Source organism: Oncorhynchus mykiss, chromosome 17 (genome assembly GCF_013265735.2).
Source record: "Oncorhynchus mykiss isolate Arlee chromosome 17, USDA_OmykA_1.1, whole genome shotgun sequence".
NCBI classification, from domain to species: domain Eukaryota; kingdom Metazoa; phylum Chordata; class Actinopteri; order Salmoniformes; family Salmonidae; genus Oncorhynchus; species Oncorhynchus mykiss.
Window position 1 is genome coordinate 82,189,504 of NC_048581.1, and position 27,021 is coordinate 82,216,524.

Consider the following 27,021-nt stretch of genomic DNA (forward strand, 5'->3'; position numbering starts at 1 on the left):
GGACGCGATACAAGCGGACTAAGACTATGTTGGAGTGGGGTCCACGTCCCGCGCCGGAGCCAGCACCGTGGACAGACGCCCACCCGGACCCTCTCCTATGGGTTTAGGTATGCGGCCGGGAGTCCGCACCTTGGGGGGGGGGGGGGGGGGGTTCTTCTGTCACGCCCTGGTCTTAGTATTTTGTGTTTTCTTTATTATTTTGGTCAGGCACGGGTGACAGGTGACATGGGTTATTTATGTGGTGTGTTTTGTCTAGGGGTTTGTTGTAGGTTATGGGATTGTGGTTAGTGGGGTTGTCTAGAAAAGTCTATGGTTGCCTGGAGTGGTTCTCAATCAGAGGAAGGTGTTTATCGTTGTCTCTGATTGGGAACCATATTTAGGCAGCCATATTCTTTGAGTGTTTCGTGGGTGATTGTTCCTGTCTCAGTGTTTGTTTGCACCAGATAAGGCTGTTTAAGTTTTCACGTTACGTTTATTGTTTTGTATTGTTCGTGTTTTCATCTTTATTAAAGATGTATACAAATAACCACGCTGCATTTTGGTCCGATCTCTGCTACACCTCCTCTTCAGAGGAAGAGGAGAAAGAAAACCGTAACACCAAAAAATTAAAATACTGCCCCCTAGTCACAAAAATGTAAAGTACCTAATAAAGAACAGTGGATGTTTTCAGTATCTCTACTTTTAGGGAACATTTGGAAATAATATCATAATCTTTGCTGTTAAGCGGAGCGACACAGGGGAACCCAAGAGTCATTATTTCATTTATATGGCAGTTATACATATTGCTAATATGTGGTGCATCTGTGTTACAGGAAATACCTGTTCACCTATTCTTTACCTGGCAACTAATTACAGTATATGTTTTCCTATTGGCCAATGCTTTAATTGTGTGGGGTTAATATTTACAGGAAGTGATAGACAGTTCTAGTTTCAAAACTTTGCTGATGGTGTTCAATGTGGTTTCAACATTAAATCTGCTAAATAGTTATCCATCTCCACCCAGTCGTTGCTTCTACAGAAAGTCATCCATCCACCTGTACTCGGACCCTCATATAAAACAATGCAGATTGTCATGCAATTTACTGTGTAATTAATAGACTATTATTATTGATTGGCTATTATTGTTGATTGACTTTTAATGCTTTGCATTATTTCCAACCCTTACCCCCATGTGTATCACTATCAGTTATACAGAAGTACCTTGCAAGGGTAAAGTTGAAGCCTTGCAAAAAGGTTTTCCATCGTTGTATAAATCACAATCACAATCTACTGCATGTAATTCACTCTGGAATTAAGATGGACTCACTCTGACGCCCTTAGCTTTTTCTAACACCCTGTCGGTGTTATGAAAAATATGTCTCAAGATTAAATACTAGATTCCTTTCCTTAAATAAAGTATTGTTGAACATGTTCACCTGAAAACAGCCGTTATCTGACTGCAAGTAGCAGTCTTCTTATGTTGGAGGTCTTAGAATAATTGTTGGAGTTTGGTGTAGAGAGAATCGTCTTGTTTGACATTTCCTTGTTTGATCTTGATGGACATTAGCTAGAACCAGTGGCGATTTTAGCATGTAAATCTTAGTGAGGCAAACTCCCCAATTGTTTCTATTTATAAGAGGCAATCCGTAATTTCTAAGAGGCATTAATTTTTAAGAGGCAATCCGTAATTTCTATTAAGACATTAATGAGCGCGCTAGGACTAACGTAGTCTATTTCAAATATTTGTTCAGCACTTTTGAAGTGTTGAGCAACAGAATTCAGAACATGGGCCGTTCTTACAGTGTTCTCCCTGTGCACCAAGTCATAACCGTAGGATAAATTAAGGGGGCATATAAGCAGACAATGAAAGCTCTTACAATTTCCAATGATTACATTTCTCAAAAACAGGTTATAGGCTATATGTGCACCACCAAGTTAGAACAGTAGATGACATTAAGAGGTGAAAATAGACCAAATGATTATGGTGAGGCACATGGGCTACTAATAGCTTGCTATACAACTTACACTTAGTATAACTTTCAGTATACATATCTCTCTGGCATATTACATCATTTATGCAGCAGCATAATTGGACTCACCTTATTGTGCTGTGCTCACTTGAACAGGAAGGTGGCGGTTCTTCGTGGGCAAAATTTGTCATCAAACTTTGTCATCAAAGTCTGCCATTCTCAGGTTTTATGGTGCTTTCAAAACAACTGGGAGAAAAAAAAAGCTTGAATCATGATGATGTCAGTGATCTTCAGGTCATAGCTCTAGAAAGAGGCCCGAGTTCCGAATGTACAATTCCATATTTTCCCAGTCGTAGCTTGTTTTTGCCCAGTTCCCAGTTGTCTTGAACTCACTAAAATCAGATTTTGCAGTTCCGCCTTGTTCATGATTCATGCTTCATTGACAGTATGGCCAATGTTGAATGTTTATCATTTTAAACTAGGAAAGGAGACCCTTAATTTTAGACTTGGGACCACACAGCCACTCCACTGAATAGCAGGCTGATGATTGCTTTGCAATGCTTGCAGTTAGCCACTGATTTCTTCCAAACCACTCATTGTTGAATTTCCGATTTCCAACTTGTTGTGTGTTTTATCTGTTATTTCTCTTCATTATTTTTCTTCATATGACAAGGATTTGCCAGCAGATTGTCGACTTGATTTATGATGATGACTGCTAGCTAAGATTTTGGACTGATCATGTCAACATCATACTTTCAATCAAAGCTACTATAGATATGTGATTTGACGTCATTTTATCTGTGGCCAATGACCTTGAGCCATTTTGGATGGGCACCTCTAATGTAACTCTATGGCAGCACCCAAGGTGCTTGAATTTTATAGCTCTACCCTTAGACTTGGAGGTGACGTAGTGTCCCCATGAGGGAAAGAACACCGAGCCAATCACGACGCAATGCTCCATATTTTCTGCTGGCTTGCCCCACCACCACAGAAAGCACTGAACTGGAGCTGCCTCAAGAAAACAAAAAATAGGCCATGTTTGTATGCAGCTTTATTAACTCAGTGATTTTTATCTTTCTTTCTTTCTTTTTTACATTGTTTGAAAACTGATATGTGACACATATTAATGCCAAAATAACATAAAAGGAAAGCTAAAAATGTGGGTCTCAAAACTGCCCCACCTGCCCTGAATGACCGATCCCCACTGGCTACAACGTAAAACATAAATAGGCCTATTGAGTGGTCTTCCTGAGAAAGCGTGGGATTGCACAGTAGTATATATTTTACTCTTGTAAATCTCTCTTCTTGTTACAACGCTATGTTTGTTTATACATCAGTTGAATGTGTTATAAGTGTGCTTCATCTAATACCAGAACCAAAGGATCTGGATTACAGTTGAGATTACATTAAAAGTACATGGTGCAAGTGATCAGTGCTGTTCGAGATTCTGACAGATTATTACAAGTAATTGTGAAGATTTCCACAGACCTGCGACCACCTATGCACAGTTAAAGTTGGAAGTTTACATACACTTTAGCCAAATACATTTATACTCAGTTTTTCACAATTCCTGACATTTAATCCTAGTAAAAATTCCCTTGTTTTACTGTGGATATAGATACTTTTGTACCTGTTTCCTTCAGCATCTTCACAAGGTCCTTTGCAGTTGTTCTAGGATTGACTTGCACTTTTCACACCAAAGTACGTTCATCTCTAGGGGACAGAACGCATCTCCTTCCTGAGCGGTATGACGGCTGCATGGTCCCATGGTGTTTATACTTGCGTACTATTGTTTGTACAGATGAACGTGGTACCTTCAGGCGTTTGGAAATTGCTCCCAAGGATGAACCAGACTTGTGGAGGTCTACAATTTTTTTTTTCGGGGTCTTGGCTGATTTCTTTTGATTTTCCCATGATGTCAAGCAAAGAGGCACTGAGTTTGAAGGTAGGCCTTGAAATATATTCACAGGTACACCTCCAATTGACTCAAATGATGTCAATTAGCCTATCAGAAGATTCTAAAGCCATAACATAATTTTCTGAAATTTTCCAAGCTGTTTAAAGGCACAGTCAACTTAGTGAATGTAAACGTCTGACCCACTGGAATTGTAATACAGTGAATGATAAGTCAAATAATCTGTTTGTAAACAATTGTTGGAAAAATGACTTGTGCCATGCACCAAGTAGATGTCCTAACCGACTTGCCAAAACTATAGTTTGTTACCAAGAAATGTTATGAGTGGTTGAAAAACAACTTTTAATTACTCTGTATGCTATCTTGAACATGCCCGCTTTATATGATTACATAAGAAGACATTTATGTTATCAAATCAAACTTTAAATGCACTTTAAATAAAGTTTGATTTGAAATAGTCCTATTCTTTAACTTAGATTTTTGGTTGAGATTGAGACGTGAATCCAATGGGAGGTGCACTGAACAACATAGAGCGTTTGACTCCATGGAACTCTATTCCACATCAGGTAACTGAATCAAGCAGTAGAATCAGATAAAAAAAATATATACACCTTATGGAGCAGCGGGTACTTTGAAGAGATACACACACACATGCACGCACACACACACACTCTACACACACATTGTAATATTGTTGTATGGTGCTATTATACATTTTGTTTTATGTATGATGGAAGTGCCTTAATGTGTTTTGACCCCAGGAAGAGTAGCTGCTGCCTTGGCAGGAACTAATGGGAATCCATAATAAACCCCAGGAAGAGTAGCTGCTGCCTTGACAGGAACAAATGGGGATCCCTAATAAACCCCAGGAAGAGTAGCTGCTGCCTTGACAGGAACTAATGGGGATCCATAATAAACCCCAGGAAGAGTAGCTGCTGCCTTGGCAGGAACTAATGGGGATCCATAATAAACCCCAGGAAGAGTAGCTGCTGCCTTGACAGGAACTAATGGGGATCCATAATAAACCCCAGGAAGAGTAGCTGCTGCCTTGACAGGAACTAATGGGGATCCATAATAAACCCCAGGAAGAGTAGCTGCTGCCTTGGCAGGAACTAATGGGGATCCATAATAAACCCCAGGAAGAGTAGCTGCTGCCTTGACAGGAACTAATGGGGATCCATAATAAACCCCAGGAAGAGTAGCTGCTGCCTTGACAGGAACTAATGGGGATCCATAATAAACCCCAGGAAGAGTAGCTGCTGCCTTGACAGGAACTAATGGGGATCCATAATAAACCCCAGGAAGAGTAGCTGCTGCCTTGGCAGAACCTAATGGGGATCCATAATAAATACAAATACCCTTTGAAAAGACTTCGATAGTAACAGTGAATCCATGTAATTTTTAAGTGGATATCTCTCAACAATCATTCTCATGATAGTTCATTGGTAATAGTCAGTGACAAATATCATAGCTAAGCGGGGCTTGGTTAAAACACTGTATGGGAGGCCAATGGGTACCTGTAGATAGATACATTATCCAGTAGGAGGTGCTGCCTTGCCTATAGTTTTTTCTTGGGATAGTGGAAATAACATTGAAGATCTGATATGTTTTAAAGTTACAAATTCAACATACTTTATACAAGGTTTGTCTATGTTGAAATTTGTTTACAATGATGACATAATACTGCGGTTGAAATGTCACCCTCAAAACAACAGTTCAAGTTGATAACTTTCTTCAAATATGATGTATTTTCCATGTAGGATTTGTCACAATATGTTGACAAAGTACATCGAAACAACGTTGATTCAACCAGTTTGTGCACAATGGGGAGTCACAGGTGAACCTTACAGTTGGCAAGGTAACAGCCCCCCACCCAATCACACACCACTAGTTTGGCAATCAAGCTGAAAGAAAAGACAATAAACATTTTCAGACAATTTCATAGACAAAATAATGGTCCAATCAGACTTCAGATTTATACAACATACCATAGAAAGCATTATTGTATGATTCAAATTTAGAAGCAAGCAATGTGTATGAATGAGTGTCCAAGGGTGTGTGAGTGTCACAGGAGGTTGATGGCATGTTTGGCCGGGATCGTGGTAATAGCTGGAGCAGAATTGGTGGAATGGTATCAAATACGTTTCCACCTGTTTGATGCCATTCCATCCACTCCCTTCCAGACATTATTATGATCCATCCTCCATTCAGCAGCACCACTGGTGAGTGTGTTATAGGATAATTGGACAAGGATCTCGTTATAAAGCAAAATACCAAATATGAATTGTAGCTGGCATCAGTAAATTAAATAACATTTGGGCTGGTACTTGCATTTAAAGTCTTCCTGTTTCCGGGATTGACTTTCCCAGAAGGTGCCTATTGCAAATGTTAACGAAATGTTAATTAACTTAATTCTCATAATTCAGTGAAGTGCTTTTCGTTGGAGTCTAGTCCACTAATGGGGGCCATCACAAATCAGACTGCAGTCCATATGCTGTATCCTTCATCCCAGATGATGGTTGCAAAGCAGAAGTCTCCTTATTATTGCACTACGACTACTTCTTTGACACAACATTTTGCAGGAGAAGCATGTAATCAGGGCAGGTCGTGGGTACGGGTGGACTGGGGTTTTCTCAAACAGGGGTGGTGGGCTGGGCTGGGCTGGTTGGGGCAAGGGCTGTTCTCTGTGGGTTTACACAGCATGCAGCAGTGGAAGATCTGGACCAGCGTGGCACGAAACCGCTGTATTCGGAAGGCATAGAGGGCAGAGTTGATGTGGGTCATAAAGATTCCCACATACATGGCACTCTTGGGCATCCCACACTCCGGGCAATAGAAGAGGATGCAGTTCATGACATGCAGCGGCAGCCAGCACAGAGCGAATAAGAAGACGATGAGCGCCAAGGTCTTGGCTAGCTTCAGCTCCTTGTCCAACACCTGCCTCTGATTGAGAACCATATCAGGCCAAACACAGAAACAGACAAACTAGACACACAACATAGAATGCCCACTCAGATCACACCCTGACCAAACAAAACATAGAAACATACAACGCAAACTATGGTCAGGGTGTGACAATCCAAGCATCTACAGTATACTGAACAAAAATATAAACACAACATGCAACAATTTCAACGATTTTACTGAGTTACAGTTCATTTTAGGAAATCAATCAATTGAAATAAATAAATTAGGCCCTAATCTATGGGTTTCACATGACTGGGCAGGGGCACAGCCATGGGTGGGCCTGGGAGAGCATAGGCCCACCCACTTGGGAGAAAGGCCCATCCACTGGGGAGCCCCAGAATGAGTTTTTCCTCACAAAAGGACTTTATTACAGACAGAAATACTCCTCAGTTTCATCCGGTGGTTGGTCTCAGACGATCCCGCAGGTGAAGAAGGCGGATGTGGACGTCCTGTGCTGGTGGGGTTACACGTGGTCTGCTTTGTGAAGTACTGCCAAATTCTCTAAAACAACATTGGAGGCAACTTATGTTAGAGAAATGAACATTCAATTCTCTGGCAACACCTCTGGTGGACATTCGCTCAAAACATGAGACAAAACAGCACATTTTAGAGTCACCTTTTATTGTCCCCAGCACAAGGTACACCTGTGTAATGATCATGCTGTTTAATCAGCTGTTTAATCAGCTTCTTGATATGCCACACCTGTTAGGTGGATGGATTATCTTGGCAAAGGAGAAATGCTCACTAACAGGGATGTAAACTAATTTGTGTACCAAATTTGAGAAAAATATGTTCTTTGTGCGTATGGAAAATTTCTGGGATCTTTTATTTCACCTCAGGAAACATGGGACCAACACTTTACATGTTGCGTTTATATTTTTGTTTAGTATATATACACATTGGTTTCAGATTTTTATGTGAGAATACAAAAGTTGGTTGTGTGACAGAAATCAATTTTAAACTACATGTAATGCCCGGGGTGTAGTGGAGGAAGAAGTCAGGCGCAGGAAACAGAGAGTTCAAGGTAGCGATACTTTTAATTCACCACACCACCGATGAAAACGACGCCACCCAAACAAATGGCCCAAAACACGGGGAACTAAACAGTCCAGAAAAACACACATACACGGACAACCGTGATTTACAGTCGTGCACAATAGTACACAGAAAATAATCCCGGATAATAAAGCCCAACCAATTAACCTAACTAAACACAGGTGTAACTAATAAACAGACAAGGGGGGAAAAAGGATCAGTGGCAGCTAGTAGGCCGGTGACGACGACCGCCGAGCGCCACCCGAACAGGAAGGGGAGCCACCTTCGGTAGGAGTCGTGACACTACATTGATGATAATTTATTATAAAACAACAAAATGAAGGAACATTTGATGGTAAGTGGCTGTTACCATATATTGCTCTCTTACACAACTCCCCCGTCGACATGGCACTACAAATAAATGAGACACACCAGGAACTCTGCCAAAAATGCCCAACGAACCAGCCTTAAAAGTCACTCCTTGGGACAGGAATATTTCAATTTGCTTAAAAGCTGTCAATGTCTAGCCCATTGATTTCTATTAAACTAAGCGAAGATATATGTCTTCCCAGCAGTCTGAGATAAATTCTACTTAGATTGCTACTGCACACTCCCTTGGTATCCCTTACACCACAAACAGGGCTTTTAAATTACAAACAAAAGTTAGCATGTAAGTCATCAATGTGTAATTACAATTAACATAACATTTTCTTCACTAGGAATACAGTAAAATACTCAAGTTGTTGCCCTAAAGCAAAATCAATCTCATTATAGACAATATATATGAAAAGTTTTTGCAAATTAAATACAGAAATATCTCATTCACATAAGAATTCACACCCCTGACTTAATACTTGTAGGAGCACCTTTGTCAGTGATTACAGTGGTGAGTCTTTCTGGGTAAGATGCAAAGAGCTTTGTAGATTGTAAAAAATAATAAAAAGGCAAATGTTGCACATTCTTCAAGATCTGTCAAATTGGTTATTGATCATTGCTAGACAACCATTTTCAGGTCTTGCCATAGATTGTCAAGTAGATTTAAGTCAAAACTGTAAATCGGCCACTCAGGAACCTTCAGTGAATTCTTGGTAAGCGACTCCAGTGTAGATTTGACCTTGTGTTTTAGTTTATTGACCTGCCGAAAGGTGAATTAATCTCCCAGTGTCTAAGCAGACTGAACCAGGTTTTCGTCTGTGCTTAGCTCCGTTAAGTTTATATTCTGAAAAACTCCCCAGTCCTAATGATTACAAGCGTACCAACATGTTGCAGCCACCACTATGCTTGAAAATATGGACAGTGGCACTCAGTCATGTGTTGTATTGAATTTGCCCCAAACATAACACTTTGTATTCAGGACAAGGTTTATTGCTTTGCCACATTTGTTGCATTATTACTTTGAGTATTTGTAATCTGTACAATCTTCTATCTTTTCACTGTCAAGTAGGTTAGTATTGTGGAGTGACTACAATGTTGTTGATCCATCCTCAATCTTCTCCCATCACAGCCATTAAATTATTTAACTGTTTTAAAGTCACCATTGGCCTCATGGTGAAATCCCTGAGTGGATTCATTCCTCCCCGGCAACAGAGTTAGGAAGGACGCCTGTATCTTTGTAATGTTTGTGTGTATTGATACACCATCCAAAGTGTAATTAATAACTTCGCCATGCTCAAAGGGATATTCCATGTCTGTTTAAAAATATCTATATTTTACCCATTTACAAATAGGTTCCCTTCTTTGCGTGACATTTTAAATCCTCCCTGGTCTTTGAGGTTGAATCTATGTTTGAAATGCACTGTTCGGCTGAGGAACCTTACAGATAATTGTATGTGTAGGGTACAAAGATGAGGTAGTCATTCAAAAATCATGTTAAACACTATTATTACACACAGAGCGAGTCCATGCAACTTATTATGTGACTTGTTAAGCACATTGTTTACACCTGAACTTATTTGGGCTTGCCGTAACAAAAGGGTTGAATACATATTGACTGAAGACATTTAAGCGTTTCATTTGTAATGAGTAGGTAAACATTTCAAAAAACATAATTTCACTTTGACATTATGGGGTATTGTGTGTAGGCCAGTGACAAAAAAAGCTCTCAATTTAGTACATTTTAAATTCTGGCTTAAACACAACAAAATGTGGAAAAAGTAAAGGGGTGTGAAGTCAGTGGAGTGTAAGCTAACATATAGAATGGTTTTAAGATGGTCATACCATGGATCATTTAGCTATTTGATTTTTGAATTTTAGGAGCCCTTTAGGTATAAAAAAAGATATATATCAAAAAGATTTTGATAAAATATTGAATTTGGCCATTACTACTATAGCCCATAAAAACACACTGAACAACACATTCATTATTGGCAAAAAAGACAGTCGAAAAATAAATCATAAGGAATAAGGTTTTGAAGTGTCTGTCCTATATATAGGATATATAAAAAAAGGTCAGTAAAAAAATGTATATATATATTTACACATATTTAACCCCTTTTTGGGGGTAGGTATAAAACTACCTCCATACTTACATTACTTTTTTAAAATTATTTTTTTAAACTGATACCAACTTCAGACCAAATCCTAACACGGACAATGCTGGGACAATTGTGCGGCTGTGATTGGGACGCCGGGTTGTGATACAACCTGGAATCGAACCAGGGTATGTAGTGACGCCTCTAGCACAGAGATGCAGTGCATCTCTCGGGAGCCCACCAATCAGGACCTAATAGTCATATATTAGTCACATAATAATTTAACACGTTCATAATTTTTTTAATGTAGTTATTACACATTGATTACACTATCACTTGTATTTCATATGTCACAACGATTAATAGATAAGTATGCTATGACGCTGGTAACGTTTTACCTTGCGCACCTCCCTTTCCTACCCCAAGCTCTCCGCACTGCTGGTAAAAAAAATGGCATGATTCCACCAATTGTAACTTTCTGAGTCACTTTCAAAGATACACCTTTACTTTCAAGGCGAACTGAAAATTCCACTTGTGTGGCTAATCATTATTGTGGCTGGCTTCACAACGTATAACCGGGTTATACCAGCCAAATGAAGCTAGCTGGCTGCTTCTAACGTTAGCTCTGTGTAACAGGGCCAAGTAGCGGCAAGCTAGTTATTTTGTGTCATGTCAATAGGCGAACAACAGGTGGCAACCGAGCTAATACTTACGCACAAGGATTCCTAAATCATTGCTAAGAATATTGAAAATTACTGCAGTTTTTACTGGTCATTGTTTTCAGGCTGATTGCATTAGTGCTAACGTTAGCTATCTACCGCCGAAGTTCTAACATCTGTATCAAAGATATTTGCCTTTTTTTTTAGCCCGCTCGTTTGATCCTGATCTTATTTCAGATGTTCACACAGACGGTTTCCCATTCGCTCGAACAAATGTGCCTCGCTTTTTTTGCCTACTTTTTTTTGTAGTTTTGACAGTGCTTCTGATCGTAATTGTGGCGCTTGGCTTGCACGTGCAAATTCAGCATACACAACATTCTATAATAGAATTGTGTTATTTGACGTGTCAAATGAAAAGCTTATTTAACGCGACAAATAGTGTTATTTTGACGTGTATATTTTTTGACATGCAAATACCCAAACGGCATTACATAATTGCTTCCTCATTGGGGTTTTAGGCTGGGCTTCTGTATAATCACTTTGTGACATCTGATGTAAAAAGGGCTTTATAAATCATTGTGACAACGTTTGACATGTCCATGGCTCAGACATAATGCATTTTATAGTAGGCCTATGTTAACAATGCATTTCCATATTGAAGCCATGAAATGACTTAGAACAATGTGGACTGCAAACAAATTCAACATATTTAGAAAATGTGTTTCCTGATGCTATTTAACAAACTAGGCTATCACGGACTAACATTCTTATTAGAGTTGATGACAACGCAATTCATAAAATACTATAAATACACAATTTGAAGCAATCACATATTTAGCCATGGAGCACGTTCAAACCTACAGCGCTACAGCCAGCACTACGATTTAACATTGCATTAGGTTAGTTAAAATAGAGCCCTCTGCGTGGTAAAGTTGGCAGTTGTTTTCAGACTGTTCAGAACGCTACCTGGTAAAAGTAAATAGCATACAGCCGGTGTAATTCGACTCACTTGGTGGGAATCTTGACCCGGAGGTAGCGATGGCAATGGCCATTAGGGACAGGATGGAGCCCTGGGTGATGATGAGGAGCAGGCAGGAGAAGAAGAGGCAGGTGTAGAACTGAGTCTTCAGCCCCAGACTGATCACTACAGCCAGGGGAATGACCAGGGCTCCCACAGCGATGTCGGCCACCGGCAGAGACACGATGAAGCAGAACGTGGTGTCCCTCAGGGCCGGTTCGTACAGACCACCAGCACCACTAACACGTTGCCCAGCACAGAGGCCAGGGCTATGGCTGTCTCCATGGAGATGTACATCATGTCCACATGCTCCTGTGGCTTGACACCGGGAGAGGAAGACATTTTAATAGTCCCCAGATTTCCTCTTGCCTTTCCTCAGATTAAAAATTGTTTAAGAAGTAGTTAAATGTTCTTCTTCTTCAGTTGGTCCTTTGCATTCAGCTAATTTCATTGTGTCCTCTTCCATTCTGTGTGTTCCCTTTAAGCTGCTGCTGGTGAGAGAAGCGTGGGTGGTGACTGACCTGGCATTGACTCACTGAGTGGGCCCTATGTCGACTGTTCCACACTGACCGGCTGATCCCCTGCATCTCTCCTTCTCTTAGAGGGGAGGGGCCTCGTTCTCCTCCCATCACTCCTCTGGAACAGTAGGGAGCTTCTCACACATGTCATATGGGCGCGCGTGTGTGTGTGGGTGGGTGCGCATGTGCTATGTGTGTGGGTTTTTGTATGTGATAATCTGTGTGTGCATACATGTGGGTGAGAGGGGAGCTGTGACAGGTCTGGCAGGTGGGTCTCATAAAACATGCATTTGGGATATTTTTTAACATTGCCACTCAAGATAACAGGGTGTCAAACGACAATGTGAGCGACCTAGGTGCCATTTTAACATTTTAGTACTCTTTCTGTCACCTGAGATGCACTGCAGACAGGACCTTGACACTTACCCAAGAGGATTTGTGAGAAACTAACATTCTGCCCCCACCCATGCTCTTGTGCTAACCAAAACCAATTTCAAACTCTCAAATGGCTTTGCATGAATGACTGGACTGCACGCTGTGTCCAGATGAGCTCTATGTGATGTGATATGTGTTTACTTCCTGAATAACAGAGAATCTGTAGAAATAGAACCGTACATCGCCTATAGATAATTGTTGTATCCAGCCTTTTTGCCTTTAGCCTTGTTCATAAAGGTGAATTAATGAATTAATCACAAAGCATCAATAAATAAGATACATGGGAATAATTGGAAGTATGTAATGTGCAAGTTATTCAGTTGCAATCCGTGATTTAATTTCATAGACCAGCTAAATAACTTGTGTGAAATATGGTATGTTTTGAATGGTACATTAGTGCATAACTGTAGCCATTCAGTTATGTAACTCTATAGCGACAGGAAGAGGATTGTGATTTTATCACATTTATATGCTCATGAATACATTTTAGCACATTTTCTTCCTTTTATCATTTTGAAACATCATTATAATTTTCTGTGATTTTTTTTACTTCACTCTGGCCACCATCAATTTAATCATTCTGGACCAGCTCTTTGCTAAAATAATCATGGAACCATGCAAAAAAAAGGGACACAATTTAAACACTGACATATTGAAATATCATATGCACTGAAATTAATTCAATTCAAGTGGCATTGCATAATTTTGATGACTGCCAGCAAGCCAAGCCGAAAATGTTTAATTATCCTAAAACACTGTTTTCTCTTGCTTGGTTTCAATAAGGCAATGTTAATGTCTAAATCTGAAAGTCTTGTCAGCCACTATAAAGGATCTCTGTGATGGCCCTTCTCAATCCATTAAGGAGAGAAGAAGTTTCAACGTCTGCCCGTAAACATTTTACATTCTCTCTTTTTTGGAGGAAACCGATGAATCAAGACTTTCTTTGGGGACATTGCCTCCTACCTCTGACCGTGCTCTGTGCATTAGCTTGTTGGTGAGCAGACACAACAGTAACTCACTTTTATTGGAGATTGTATCGCCTTCCTCATGTTCTTTACGTCATCTGAGTCCCAGGGATAGTCAGCTTTGTGTGCGTGTCTCTGATAGAGCGACAATCATAACATAGCAACAGTGATAGAGCGACAATCATAACATAGCAACAGTGAGCTTTGATGTACGGGTTGGTAAAGGTATGGCGACAAGCTTTTTATTGTGTGTCAATAAACCTTTAGAAGAGCTGTTTCAGGCCAATGAGCACATTTTTGTCAAATGGACTACTGATCAACCAACCTGTACTCTACCATCACACATTGTAAGCAAGCTAGTGTCAGTGACTCCTAAGCCTAGAAAACTATTTGAGATAATTGCCATCGGGAAAAGTGGCTATCAGCTGAACAAAGCTAATGATAGCGTAAATATGCTAGCTAGCTAGCGATGCTGTCGAAACAAGTAAATACGCTAGCTGGTGTCGTGTCTATGACTATGATTAAATTATATGATGCTATTTTATCAAATCGATTACCTAACGTTTAATTGATTATGTGATTGAATTAAACCATGCAAAAGACATTCAACTCAATCGTAGCCTCCTACCAGTATTCAAGTCTCCCCACCCGGGGCCCGCAGCCAGTGGTCACTGCATGCAAGTCAGACGAGTTCGCTCTCAAAATAAAATGAGTAAAATGTAAAAGGAAATCATACAATTAAAAACATCTACCGAGCTGCGAGTTCATATTTTAATAGGAGGGCAAAAGGACAGGGCTCAACCAGCACCCGAGCACCTATCTGTCCGCTAGAGTTTTGACTTCTGGGTGCGTTTTGCAACAGAAACCCACTGGCCAGTGAATACACCTCTGAGACTGTAACCAACACTGTGAATAGCAGTAATGAATTAGTACAGTACCATGCAGAGGTTTGCCAGGTCAGATTCCTCAGGGGATTATGTGGCTGTGGTGAAGAGATCCCATTACCTGTAAGCAACTGAGTTTAATGTTCTCCACATACTCATCAAACTTCCTATTGGAGTTGAAGGATGCCTCCAACAACCATTAGCGCTTAATACAGCTCTGAAGCTACAGTACACAGTGCTAGCGATCCTATTATGACTGCTGTAATGGACATCGATACAGAGAAGAGGGTCGTAGACTGGGTGAATGTGTTCCAATGGTAAAATTTGAAAAACAGTGAGTTAACATATATAATATTGTATTTCTATTCAGGGGGAAGCCAGCAATAAAACAATGGAATTGAAAACGTAATACCAGTAGAATTTCAGAAGGCTAGAAGGAGCATGAGCTCTACTGCATTATCATCCACACAACTTCTGTGGAAGATTCTATTGTTTTCTCATCATAGCTTAATGAGGGGCCTATGTTTTGACACAACGATCCCTTTAACTTTACATCTATTTTTTTGCTGCTTCTCTTTTTAAGAAACGAAAAAAACTGCTTCAGTCCTAACGTAAAACATGCTTTAGGCCCATGGGGTTTACAAATGATTTTATTATATTTTTTACTCACTTAGCAGACACTCTTATCCAGAGTGACTAACAGGAGCAATTAGGGTTAATCAGTTTGTGTACCTGTTTTGTCTCTTGTAGTCCTTGCTGTGTTTATAACAATGTGTTTGTTTGCTTCGGTTGCGCACAGGTGTAGCATAGTCATTTGTTCACTCTTTTGTTGCTGATTTTCCTGTGCCGCAGGAAATGCAGATGAGCTTTCTGATTTACATAAATTCACGGAAAATCCGCACTAACACATGGTCATATTAACAGTATTGCATTTTTCATGTAGACTGATTTTTGACAGCTAATAGCCTAACCATCGCACACACAACATGATGTACTAAACGTTCAAATCTCGTTGCTGCAGGATTATTTTGTTGCAACAATGCTGGTCAAATTAAGATTCTACATCTGTATCTGATTTCTGGATGTCATAGCTGCCTTCATCAAGTAGAGTAGAAGAATAAATCAGCAATATGTCAGTGCAATCCGGAATCCTTGGGACATCTCTACCTCATTGAAGTTGACATTTAAAATGGTTAAAGTAAGGCTTGAGGTTAGGGTTAAGGTTTAGGGTAGGGATGTCCCAAGGAACTCGGATAGCACTGACAAATATGTCCTATAGGAGCAGTGTAAATATTGAGGCGCTTGTGACTCCCCCAGATATTGTGGGTAGAAACTTTTGGCATCTGTACAGGAACATGGTGAAATATCACTCAACAATGACCCAGATCCCTGGCCACTATCACTCAACTCAATACAACTATTTATTGCTGAAGCAGACAAATCATTGAATGAGATTGCACATTTTTTTCCTACAATTTTTTTGTGATAACTGCCAAATAGTGCATGTTATTTCCATTTCTGGGCAACGTTATCATACAGAAGAAAAAAAAAAATAATTCAGCACATTCAAGAAACACGAGTCTTTAAACAGGAAATCGATATGAGTAAAATGAAACCTGTAAGAGCCCACTTACTTGACTTCCTTGCAACTTCCTCTGTCTATTTTTATCCCTCAGTTTTTTTCAACAAATGCCAAATATTAAAATATGCCAATGTATAACACCCTGGCAGTAGTTTCCCTTATTATACAGGTTCTAAGGTCTTCATGCACTTTGCCAAAGAAGAAAAAGCTAAGCGACTATCACTTCTATTGTCTTCCTACACTATCAACATGCGTGTACCTTCAACTGTGTCAATTTTCATAACACTGATAGCATTTCCATCAATATTTCTATCTGCACTGTTAGGGTTGCTGCTGATGATGTTTTCACTAGTCTGGTTGCTCTGAGAGCCCTGACTGTCACCTCGACACACAAAGACATTCCTCCAGATCCTCAGGTACGCTTCCTGGATCTTGCGGATCTTGAAGGCATAAACAATCGGGTTGACAGCTGAATTGCCATGGGAGAGGAGGATGCCCACGTAGAAGGCCTGTTGGGGTATGTCTGATGGGTTACCAAAGTAGGCAACACAGTTCATGATGTCCAGTGGGAGCCAGCAAAAGGCGAAGAGCACCAGGACCAGAGTCAGGGATCGGGCCAGGCACCTTTCCCTTGTGAAGTAGATGTGGGACTGGGTAATGCTCCCCGTCTTCTCTCTCAGGTTCTTTTGTATGATACAGAAGATGTAGCAGTATAGGACAGCCATGACAAGCAACGGAGTGAGGGTGCAGAGGAAGAAGAAAAAGTAAACCAGGTATGACATGGGAATCACAGCCAGGAAACGGCAGATGATGGTAGTTGAGTTCCCTGAGTGAGACAAGGTGTCATGGTTGTACCACCCAAACATGGGTGGGAAGCTCAACATGAAGGCAACAAACCAACATATTGCCACCACCACCCAAGATCTCCTCTCTGTCACTGTCCTCTTGTACCTGTTGAAGCAGAGAATCTGTTCATCTGACATGACAACCATTTTTTAAAGCTGTGTGTATGTACTGTATATGCATGCACGCTCACCTGAGAGGGATGAAGACGCGTAGGAATCTGTCCACAGAGATGGCTAGCAGAGACATGACCGAAGTCATTGTCAACATGATGACCACACAGCTTATGAAGAGACATACATTGAACGAGGTGCACACCCGTCCATCCACCAGCACAGCCAACGGCACAGCCACAGAACCTACAAGGAAGTCAGCTGCAGCCAGAGAGACCAAAAAACAGAAGGTGGGCTGCCGGAGGTTGCTGCTCGACCACACTGCCCAGATCACCAGGACATTTCCCAGACAGCAGGCAACAGCGATCAGCACCTCCAGCACTGTGTAGACAACCTCTCCTCCAGGCATCCTGTCAACCGTCCAATGGAAGTTTAATATGGGCAATTACTGTACTTAACACTAAGTGTGCTCTATTCTATACCTCTGGAGATTTTCCTTTTCCTGTAGGCTCGAGGATGTTCACTTAGCTATTGAAAAGGTTTATTGAAATGTCACAGCCCCCACTTGCCTGCTATAGGTTGGTGATAAGTGTTGTTGTGGTATCTCACTTCTCCTACACTGCTAGAAGGAGGGGACTGTGTATAAAATAGTTTGTTAATCTCAGTTGAATCCTTATCTTGAACATTTGGCAATAAGAGGCAAGGTGTCGCAATCTTAAAATTTATGTTGGCTGCAAAATTTTTTTTAGCTGTGGTTGTGTTGTACAGATATCCTGTGGCTTTAGAGGAAGGATGCTCAAAATAGACTTGTCTCTGTGAATGGTATACATGTCACAATGTGGAACGTGACAGGTGATACGTCTGGGATAAGTAGGCACAGTAAAGGCAGAGGCAGACAACAAAAAGGTCAGTTTCAACATGTATTTTAAGGCATGGTTTTCAATCGTCATCGTTTCAGTAATCAAGTTCAATCACCATTTTTAACACTGTCCCACAATTCACTTCAAATGTTTCACTTCCATAATATTTTATTTTTGCTTTTAACTTAGAAAACCATGCTACTTCAAAATCCAGCCTGGTCTCATAGACTAGATGTAACATAGCAAATGGATATCCAATATATTATGCTTGGTATGGTTACATAAGACAGAGGGTTACTTAAGGCAAAAATGAAATGAGGGCGGTTGGTCGGGGTCGGCGTATAACACGAACATCTAGCAAGCCAAAGGTTGTGTGTTTGAATCTCATCACAAACAACTTTAGCATTTTAGCAACTTTGCAACTACAACTACTTAGCATGTTAGCAAACCCTTACCCTAAACCTTTTAACTAACCCTTCTCCTAACCCTACTCTTAACCCATGACCCTAACCCCTAGCCAAACAAAACAAGGGGCATAGGAAGTAGCAGGCATTTATTTGCTCTAAATCTCCATTGTAACAGATCTGTATATAATGACTAGGTGCTCATGTCTCAACCCTAACAATTTGAGTCTTTGTCCTAAAGCCGGGAAGGCCGACGACAAGCTTAGGTCCAAAATAAGCCCATAGAAACACATTGGGCTTATTTTGGACAGATAAAAGCTCTCGCTTCGCCTCTTCCTCTCTGATTGTAACTCAAACAAATCTCCATTAGCCATGTGGGCTCACCAATGCCATCACATACTCTGGCAAACTTGGGATCCACCATGATTCCGGATTGCATTCACTTCCTGTGGGCTGTCAGCATAGCCGCAATAAGTAGGGGTGCTGAGGGTGCTGCTGCACCTCCTGAAAAATCAAGATAAAAAATATAAATATCAATATACCTGTACTAGTCCTATATTAGAGGACTGTTATAGTGATCTGTAGCTTTGCACCCCCCCCCCCCTCCCCAACAAAACAGTTGAGATGACAACCAGGGCTCTCAGAGCAACCAGATCACTGTGAACAAAACATGTATCACCGTTAATCCTAACACTGTGAGTGAGTCATAGTTAATGATTTGTTGAATGATAATTACAAAATGACATTTTGGTTTTCCTTACCCTGTAAGCAGTCTATAAACAAGGTATGCCAGCAATCCATGTTTTGCTTTCGTTTACCTGGGGTGCGTTCATGTTGCCTGACAATTTGTACTGAACAACACTTTTCTCCAAAATGTTCCACACTGTCCTTCGATAGCCTTTGAGGTACATTTGCTACGATTTGGTGGGTGTGGCCTGACCAATATAGGTGTAACCATTTGAAATCGCAGAACTCGTGCAAAACTCGTGCAGCACATCATACGGTAATCGCCCTCTGGGCAATCATAATCACAGCATTTTTAAACTGGAAGTTTAATACAGTACAATTTCTGTTGAATTGAACATTGCACACCATTCGGTCACACTGACCACACCCCTGGCCACTGTTTCCAAATGCTAACTTTGGTACCGATATTATAATTTTTTGAGCTTCATGTCCAAATCATCCCAAAGTATCTCAAATGTTCCTCAATAAAATTACTTATAGATCATTTGGACATGAATCACAAAAAATGCTAATATCGGAATTTTGGTGAACTATCCCTATAACCTAACCCTTGTTCTAAAACCTAACCTCACACAAATGGACTGGTCCATCGATTTCTAGCCTACAGCTCTCTGGATATAAGATTGTAGTACTCTATTCTTCATTCCTGGCATAGCCAATACAGGCCCTAAATCATTCTAATGTGGTAGAAATGTTTATTGTATTATACTGTATAAAGAAGAGCTATTGCCATTGTTTTTCAGCAAAGGCTTTCCTAGTCATTGTGAGTGAGGGTCTGTTTGTTTGTTTGAGAACGCATGGTCTACCCCAAGGCCCTATTTGAAGTAGGCCCATTTCACTTTGGCAATTGATGTGGAACAGCACTTTATATACATGTTTATTATAGCTGTTTTTACATTTTATTTGCAATATATAGCGATGTAATGAAATGGGTAAAGTACACGTTAGCTAGTCATTGTGAGTGAGGGTCTGTTTGTTTGAGAATGCATGGTCTACCCAAATGCCCTATTTGAGGTAGGCCCATTTCACTTTGGCAATTGATGTGGAACAGCACTTTATGTTCCCTGTACTCCCTGTACTCTATATGTATGTTTATTATAGCTGTTGATACAGGGCTCATATGTGAAACTATTCTAACTGAACATTTTCTTTCACAGTGGCACTGACTCCGACTGGGAGCCCCCAGTGCCAAGGTGTCCATCCCCCTCTGAAGCTGGTTCATCCAGCTGTACCCCTGCTGTCTCTGGCTCCACACCTCCCGGGCCATCTAGTGGTGTGAAGGCCCTGACAAAGAAGAGGAAGAGGGGAAGTGTGCCACCCGCAAACAGAGGGACAGAAGGGCGTTGGCACACCGTCCTAGAAGATGATGTGGAGCCACCCCAACCAACTTTTAGGCCGAAAAGGAAGCCAGGACCTCAGGTGAACCCGAACGCAACTTACACCCCCCTTCAGCTTTTTCAACTGTTTTTCACACCATCTGTTGTAGATTCGCTCGTGTCCAACACAAATAAGAATGGGAAGAAGAAACAAGCAGGCAAAAAGGTAGCATGGAAGCCCATATCCATGTCAGACTTTTTCTGCTACCTTTCACTGGTCATCTACATGGGGCTGGTGAGGCTGAAAAGCCTGAAGGACTACTGGAAAACGTCATCTCTGTACCAACTGCCTTTCCCCATGACTGTTATGTCCTGCAAAAGGTTTCTGATTATTTCACAGGCGCTTCATATCAGTGACCCAAAGGTTGATGAAGAGAATGAGAAGAAGAGAGGCACAGCAACGTTTGATAGACTGTGCAATATCAAACCGCTCTACCACAGCATTGTTGAGGCCTGCAAGACGTACTTTCAGCCAGCTCAGAACGTGTCAATCGATGAGAGGATGGTAGCCTCAAAGGCAAGAATTGGCCTCAAACAATACATGAGAAACAAACCAACCAAGTGGGGTTACAAGCTGTTTGTGTTGGCTAATTCTGTATGTGCCTACACATGCAATTTCTCTGTCTACGAGGGGAAGAACAGTTTTGCTACCGGTAAGGGACTTAGCTATGACTCTGTAATGGAGTTATTGGATTTTCAACTACTAGGGAAGGGCTACAAACTGTTTGTGGATGTCACGACTTCTACCGAAGGTACGTCGGTAACTCACCCAGTTCAGGCGGCGCTCGGCTCTCGGAGTCGGCGGCTTACTAGCCGCTGCCGATCCCTTTTTCCTTTTCTAGTTGTTTTGTCTGTGTTCCTTTTCACACCTGGTTTCAATGCTTTTATTTCTGTGTGTATATAGGGCACCTGTTACCTGCTTTAATTTGTGCAGGATTAAGCTTGTGGGTATTAGCATTCAGTATTCTCAAATCAAATCAAATCAAATTTTATTTGTCACATACACATGGTTAGCAGATGTTAGTGCGAGTGTAGCGAAATGCTTGTGCTTCTAGTTCCGACAATGCAGTAATAACAAGTAATCTAACTAACAATTCCAAAACTACTGTCTTGTACACAGTGTAAGGGGATAAAGAATATATGTACATAAGGATATATGAATGAGTGATGGTACAGAGCAGCATAGGCAAGATACAGTAGATGGTATCGGGTACAGTATGTACAAATGAGATGAGTATGTAAACAAAGTGGCATAGTATAGTATAAAGTGGCTAGTGATACATGTATTACATAAGGATACCGTCGATGATATAGAGTACAGTATATACGTATGCATATGAGATGAATAATGTAGGGTAAGTAACATTTATATAAGGTAGCATTGTTTAAAGTGGCTAGTGATATATTTACATCATTTCCCATCAATTCCCATTATTAAAGTGGCTGGAGTTGAGTCAGTGTCAGTGTGTTGGCAGCAGCCACTCAGTGTTAGTGGTGGCTGTTTAACAGTCTGATGGCCTTGAGATAGAAGCTGTTTTTCAGTCTCTCGGTCCCAGCTTTGATGCACCTGTACTGACCTCGCCTTCTGGATGATAGCGGGGTGAACAGGCAGTGGCTCGGGTGGTTGATGTCCTTGATGATCTTTATGGCCTTCCTGTGACATCGGGTGGTGTAGGTGTCCTGGAGGGCAGGTAGTTTGCCCCCGGTGATGCGTTGTGCAGACCTCACTACCCTCTGGAGAGCCTTACGGTTGAGGGCGGTGCAGTTGCCATACCAGGCGGTGATACAGCCCGCCAGGATGCTCTCGATTGTGCATCTGTAGAAGTTTGTGAGTGCTTTTGGTGACAAGCCGAATTTCTTCAGCCTCCTGAGGTTGAAGAGGCGCTGCTGCGCCTTCTTCACGATGCTGTCTGTGTGAGTGGACCAATTCAGTTTGTCTGTGATGTGTATGCCGAGGAACTTAAAACTTGCTACCCTCTCCACTACTGTTCCATCGATGTGGATAGGGGGGTGTTCCCTCTGCTGTTTCCTGAAGTCCACAATCATCTCCTTAGTTTTGTTGACGTTGAGTGTGAGGTTGTTTTCCTGACACCACACTCCGAGGGCCCTCACCTCCTCCCTGTAGGCCGTCTCATCGTTGTTGGTAATCAAGCCTACCACTGTTGTGTCGTCCGCAAACTTGATGATTGAGTTGGAGGCGTGCGTGGCCACGCAGTCGTGGGTGAACAGGGAGTACAGGAGAGGGCTATGCTATGCTGTTTATTGTTTTCACATTTACGTATGTGTATGTAGTGTATGTGTATGTAGTGTCGGAACTGTGGTTGTTCCTCCGTGTATTGACACGAGTTTCCGTTCCTTCGAGAGCGTAGTTTGGATATTCATCTGGGCCAATTTTGTATTGGTGGACTATGTATACATATATCTATATTAAACACGCTTCTCAGAAATCCCTGCTCTCCTGCGTCTGACTCCTACACCTCTCACCGAGACGCACCTTATCACAGTGGATAACTTCTACACAAGCCCTACCCTGTTTGCAGACCTAAGGAGGCTGGATGTGTGGGCTTGTGGCACCATTCGTACCAACAGGGTGGGCTTTCCGAAGACGAAGGTGAACGACATGCCTAAGCGGGCTGAGCGGGGGAGCATGCGATGGATCCGTGATGATGGCCTGCTTTTTGTAAAGTGGATGGATACCAGAGAGGTGGTGATGTGCTCCATGTTGTCAGGCGTGTGAAGGACGGTGCCGGGCATGGACCACCAAAAATGTCCCCATTCCAACTGCAGTAAAGGACTACAACAAGAGCATGGGAGGTGTGGACCTGTCGGACGCGCTAATAGGCTACTACAATGTTCTCCACAAGACAATGAAATGGTACAAGACCTTCTTCTATCATTTCGTCGACATTGCTGTGGTGAATGCATTCATCCTACTCTTGAGGTGCTGTCCTGTTGCACCCTCTACAACCACTGTGATCTCCACCCGGCACAGCCAGAAGAGGACTGGCCACCCCTCATAGCCTGGTTCCTCTAGGTTTCTTCCTAGGTTTTTGCCTTTCTAGGGAGTTTTTCCTAGCCACCGTGCTTCTACACCTGCATTGCTTGCTGTTTGGGGTTTTAGGCTGGGGCTATATAAATAGATTTGATAGAGGACTGAGGGTCCTCCAAATATTGAAAGTGTGTAAATAGTTACCCATGTTACTTTGTAAATGTATGTATATATATATATATATATTTTTTTTTAAATAATATATTTTTTTTATATTTTTAAAAATAAATACATTTTTCAAAATTTTTGTGGGGGTGTGTGTTAGAATACCATTTTGGTATTTTGTATATAGTTATTTGTTTCAAAAGTTATTAGTTAGTATATTAGTATATAGTTATTTGTTTCACCAATTTGGCCACTTGGGTACATTTGGGCTACTTGTGTGGGACACCTGGGTGACTTCATGATAAATGTTATGTAGCACACTCATTTTGGAAGTTATCATTCTGAAACTTTGCACAAGTACTGTTGCCCTCTTATATTTTTCACTGAAATTGTCCCCATCATCTTATCTGAATGTTTCTTTTATCTTGTTCATTTTAAAGATGATGATACAAAAATAAATAGAAAAAACGTATGGTTTTTTTCATTGTTTTATCTAAACTAGATCTATTGCGTGTTATTCTCCTACATTCAATTCACATTTACACACACTTCAGAGTGATTTCTTTCAAATGGTACCAAGAATATGCATATACTTGCTTCTGTGCCTGAGCTACAGGCTGTTAGATTTGGGTATGTCTTCAGGCAGAAATTGCACAAAGTAGGGGGGTAGTTCTAAGAGGTTATTAATTAACAAACTATAGTTTTGGCAAGTTGGTTAGGACATCTTCTTTGTGCATGACACAAATAATTTTTCCAACAATTGTTTACAGACAGATTATTTCATTTACAATTCACTGTTTCACAATTCAAGTGGATCAGAAATTTACATACACTAAGTTGACTGTGCCTTTAAACCGTTTGGAAAATTCCAGAAAATGATGTCATGGCTTTAGAAGCTTTTGATAGGCTAATTGACATCATTTGAGTCAATTGGAGGTGTACCTGTGGATGTATGAAAAAAAATGTAAACCTCCAGAAGTCTGGTTCATCCTTGGGAGCAATTTCAAAATGCCTAAAGGCACCATGTCCATCTGTACAAACAATAGTTTGCAAGTATAAACACCATGGGACCACGCAGCCGTCATACAGGAAGGAGATGCGAACTGTCTCCTGGAGATTAATGTACTTTGGTGGGAAAAGTGCAAATCAATCCCAGAACAACAGCAAAGGACCTTGAGAAGATGCTGGAGGAAACAGGTACAAAAGTATATATATCCTCAGTAAAACGAGTCCTATATCGATATAACCTGAAAGGCCTCTCATCAAGGAATGGCCAGCAGCATAACACCCTGCATACCACTGCTGGCTTACATCTGAAGCTAAGCAGGGTTGGTCCTGGTCAGTTCCTGGATGGGAGTCCAGATGCTGCTGGAAGTGGTGTTGGAGGGCCAGTAGGAGGCACTCTTTCCTCTGGTCTAAAAACATATCTCAATGCCCCAGGGCAGTGATTGGGGACACTGCCCTGTGTAGGGTGCTGTCTTTCGGATGGGATGTTAAACGGGTTTCCTGACTCTCTGAGGTCATTAAAGATCCCATGGCACTTATTGTAGGGGTGTTAACCCTGGTGTCCTGGCATAATTCCCAATCTGACCCTAAAACCATCCTGGTCACCCAATAATCCCCAGTTTACAATTGGCTCATTCATCCCCCTCCTCTCCCCTGTAACTATACCCCAGTTTGTTGCTGCAAATGAGAATGTGTTCTCAGTCAACTTACCTGGTAAAGTAATGGAAAAATAAAAAAGGATCCACTGCTCCAAAACCGCCATAAAAAAGCCGGACTATGGTTTGCAACTGCACATGGGGACAAAGATTGTACTTTATGGAGAAATGTCCTCTGGTCTGATGAAACAAAAATAGAACTGTTTGGCCATAATGACCATTGTTTAAAGACACCCAATTAGTGTATGTAAACTATGTTTGTAGGAAAAAGGGGGAGGCTTGCAAGCCAAATAACACCCAACTAAAATTCACCCAACTTGTTGTGGGAAGCTTGTGGAAGGCTACCCATCGCGATTGACCCAAGTTAAACAATTTAAAGGCAATGCTACCAAATACTAACTGGGTGTATGTAAACTTCTGATCCACTGGGAATGTGATGAAATAAATACAAACTGAAATAAATCATTCTCTCTACTATTATTCTGACATTTCACATTCTTAAAATAAAGTGGTGATCCTAATTTACCTAAAACTGAATTTTTACCAGGATTAAATGTCAGGAATTGTGAAAAACGGAGTTGAAATGTATTTTCCTCAGGTGTATGCACCTGCAGCACCTGCAGCACCTGCAGCATCCCTGAATAAATGTTTTTAATAAAACAAATATATACAGCTGAAGTCGGAAGTTACTACTTCTCGCGGCTATGCTGGCCGCACACAGGAAGCGAATGCAATCCGGAATTATGGTGGAGCCCAAGTTTGCCCGAGCATATGATGGCTTTGGTGAGCCTACATGGCTGATGGAGATTTGTTTAAATCACAACCAGAGAGGAAGAGGGCGAAGCGAGAGCTTTTATCTGTCCAAAATAAGCCCAATGCGTTTCTATGGGCTTATTTTGTAGCCTGCCTTCCTGGCTTTAGGACAAAGACTCCAATTGTTAGGGTGGAGACTCGAGCACCTTGTCATTATATACAGGACTGTTACAATGGAGATTTAGAGAAAATGGACACATGCCACTTCCTATGTCCCCTGTTTTGTTTGGCTAGGGGTTAGATTTAGGGGTTAAGGTCAGTGGTGATTTTAGCATGTAAATCTTGGTGGGGCAAACCCCCCATTTTTTGGTTTAATGCATACCAGCAAAACCACTACACAACACAACACTAGACAAAACATTAATTGCACTATAACGGTGAGAAACGTTACCCACAAACTGTTAGGGTCTACATAAAGCTGTCCCAATAGCTTTCTTTTCAGCACCATGGAGTGAATCCTTTCCACCTCTACACCTGGCTATCAGCGAAGCAGTCTGCCAGTCTGGCAGCGAAACAGTTAATTCAGCCTCCTATACTGCCTTTTTAAAAATATAGCTGATGTGGCTGACTTGCTTAAACAATTGTGGTTTCTACTGACAATTGAGATTTACAAACAATGGCATAAGGGGACGACGACGAGCGCATGAGAGGC

General features: G+C 41.3%; 1 protein-coding gene and 1 pseudogene across 1 annotated transcript; both read right to left on the reverse strand.

The window, feature by feature from the left end:
* Nucleotides 1–12,001: 12,001 nt before the first annotated feature.
* Nucleotides 12,002–12,477, reverse strand: LOC110493272 (annotated as a pseudogene).
* A 3,454-nt stretch (nt 12,478–15,931) lies between these two features.
* Nucleotides 15,932–19,108, reverse strand: LOC110495198 (adenosine receptor A3). The gene is made up of 2 exons (XM_021570512.2): nt 17,435–19,108; nt 15,932–17,349 (listed from the first exon to the last, which is right to left on the reverse strand). Exons 1-2 carry the CDS (start codon nt 17,761–17,763, stop codon nt 16,635–16,637), a joined length of 1,044 nt encoding a protein of 347 aa, XP_021426187.2. The 5' UTR covers nt 17,764–19,108; the 3' UTR covers nt 15,932–16,634.
* Nucleotides 19,109–27,021: the final 7,913 nt, after the last annotated feature.

Coding starts and splice junctions, on each gene's coding strand:
- LOC110495198 (XM_021570512.2), bottom strand. CDS start 17,763: ATGCCTGGAGGAGAGGTTGTCTACACAGTGCTGGAGGTGCTGATCGCT. Junction 17,350..17,434: donor CGCGTCTTCATCCCTCTCAG/GTGAGCGTGCAT, acceptor CTGCTTCAACAG/GTACAAGAGGACAGTGACAG.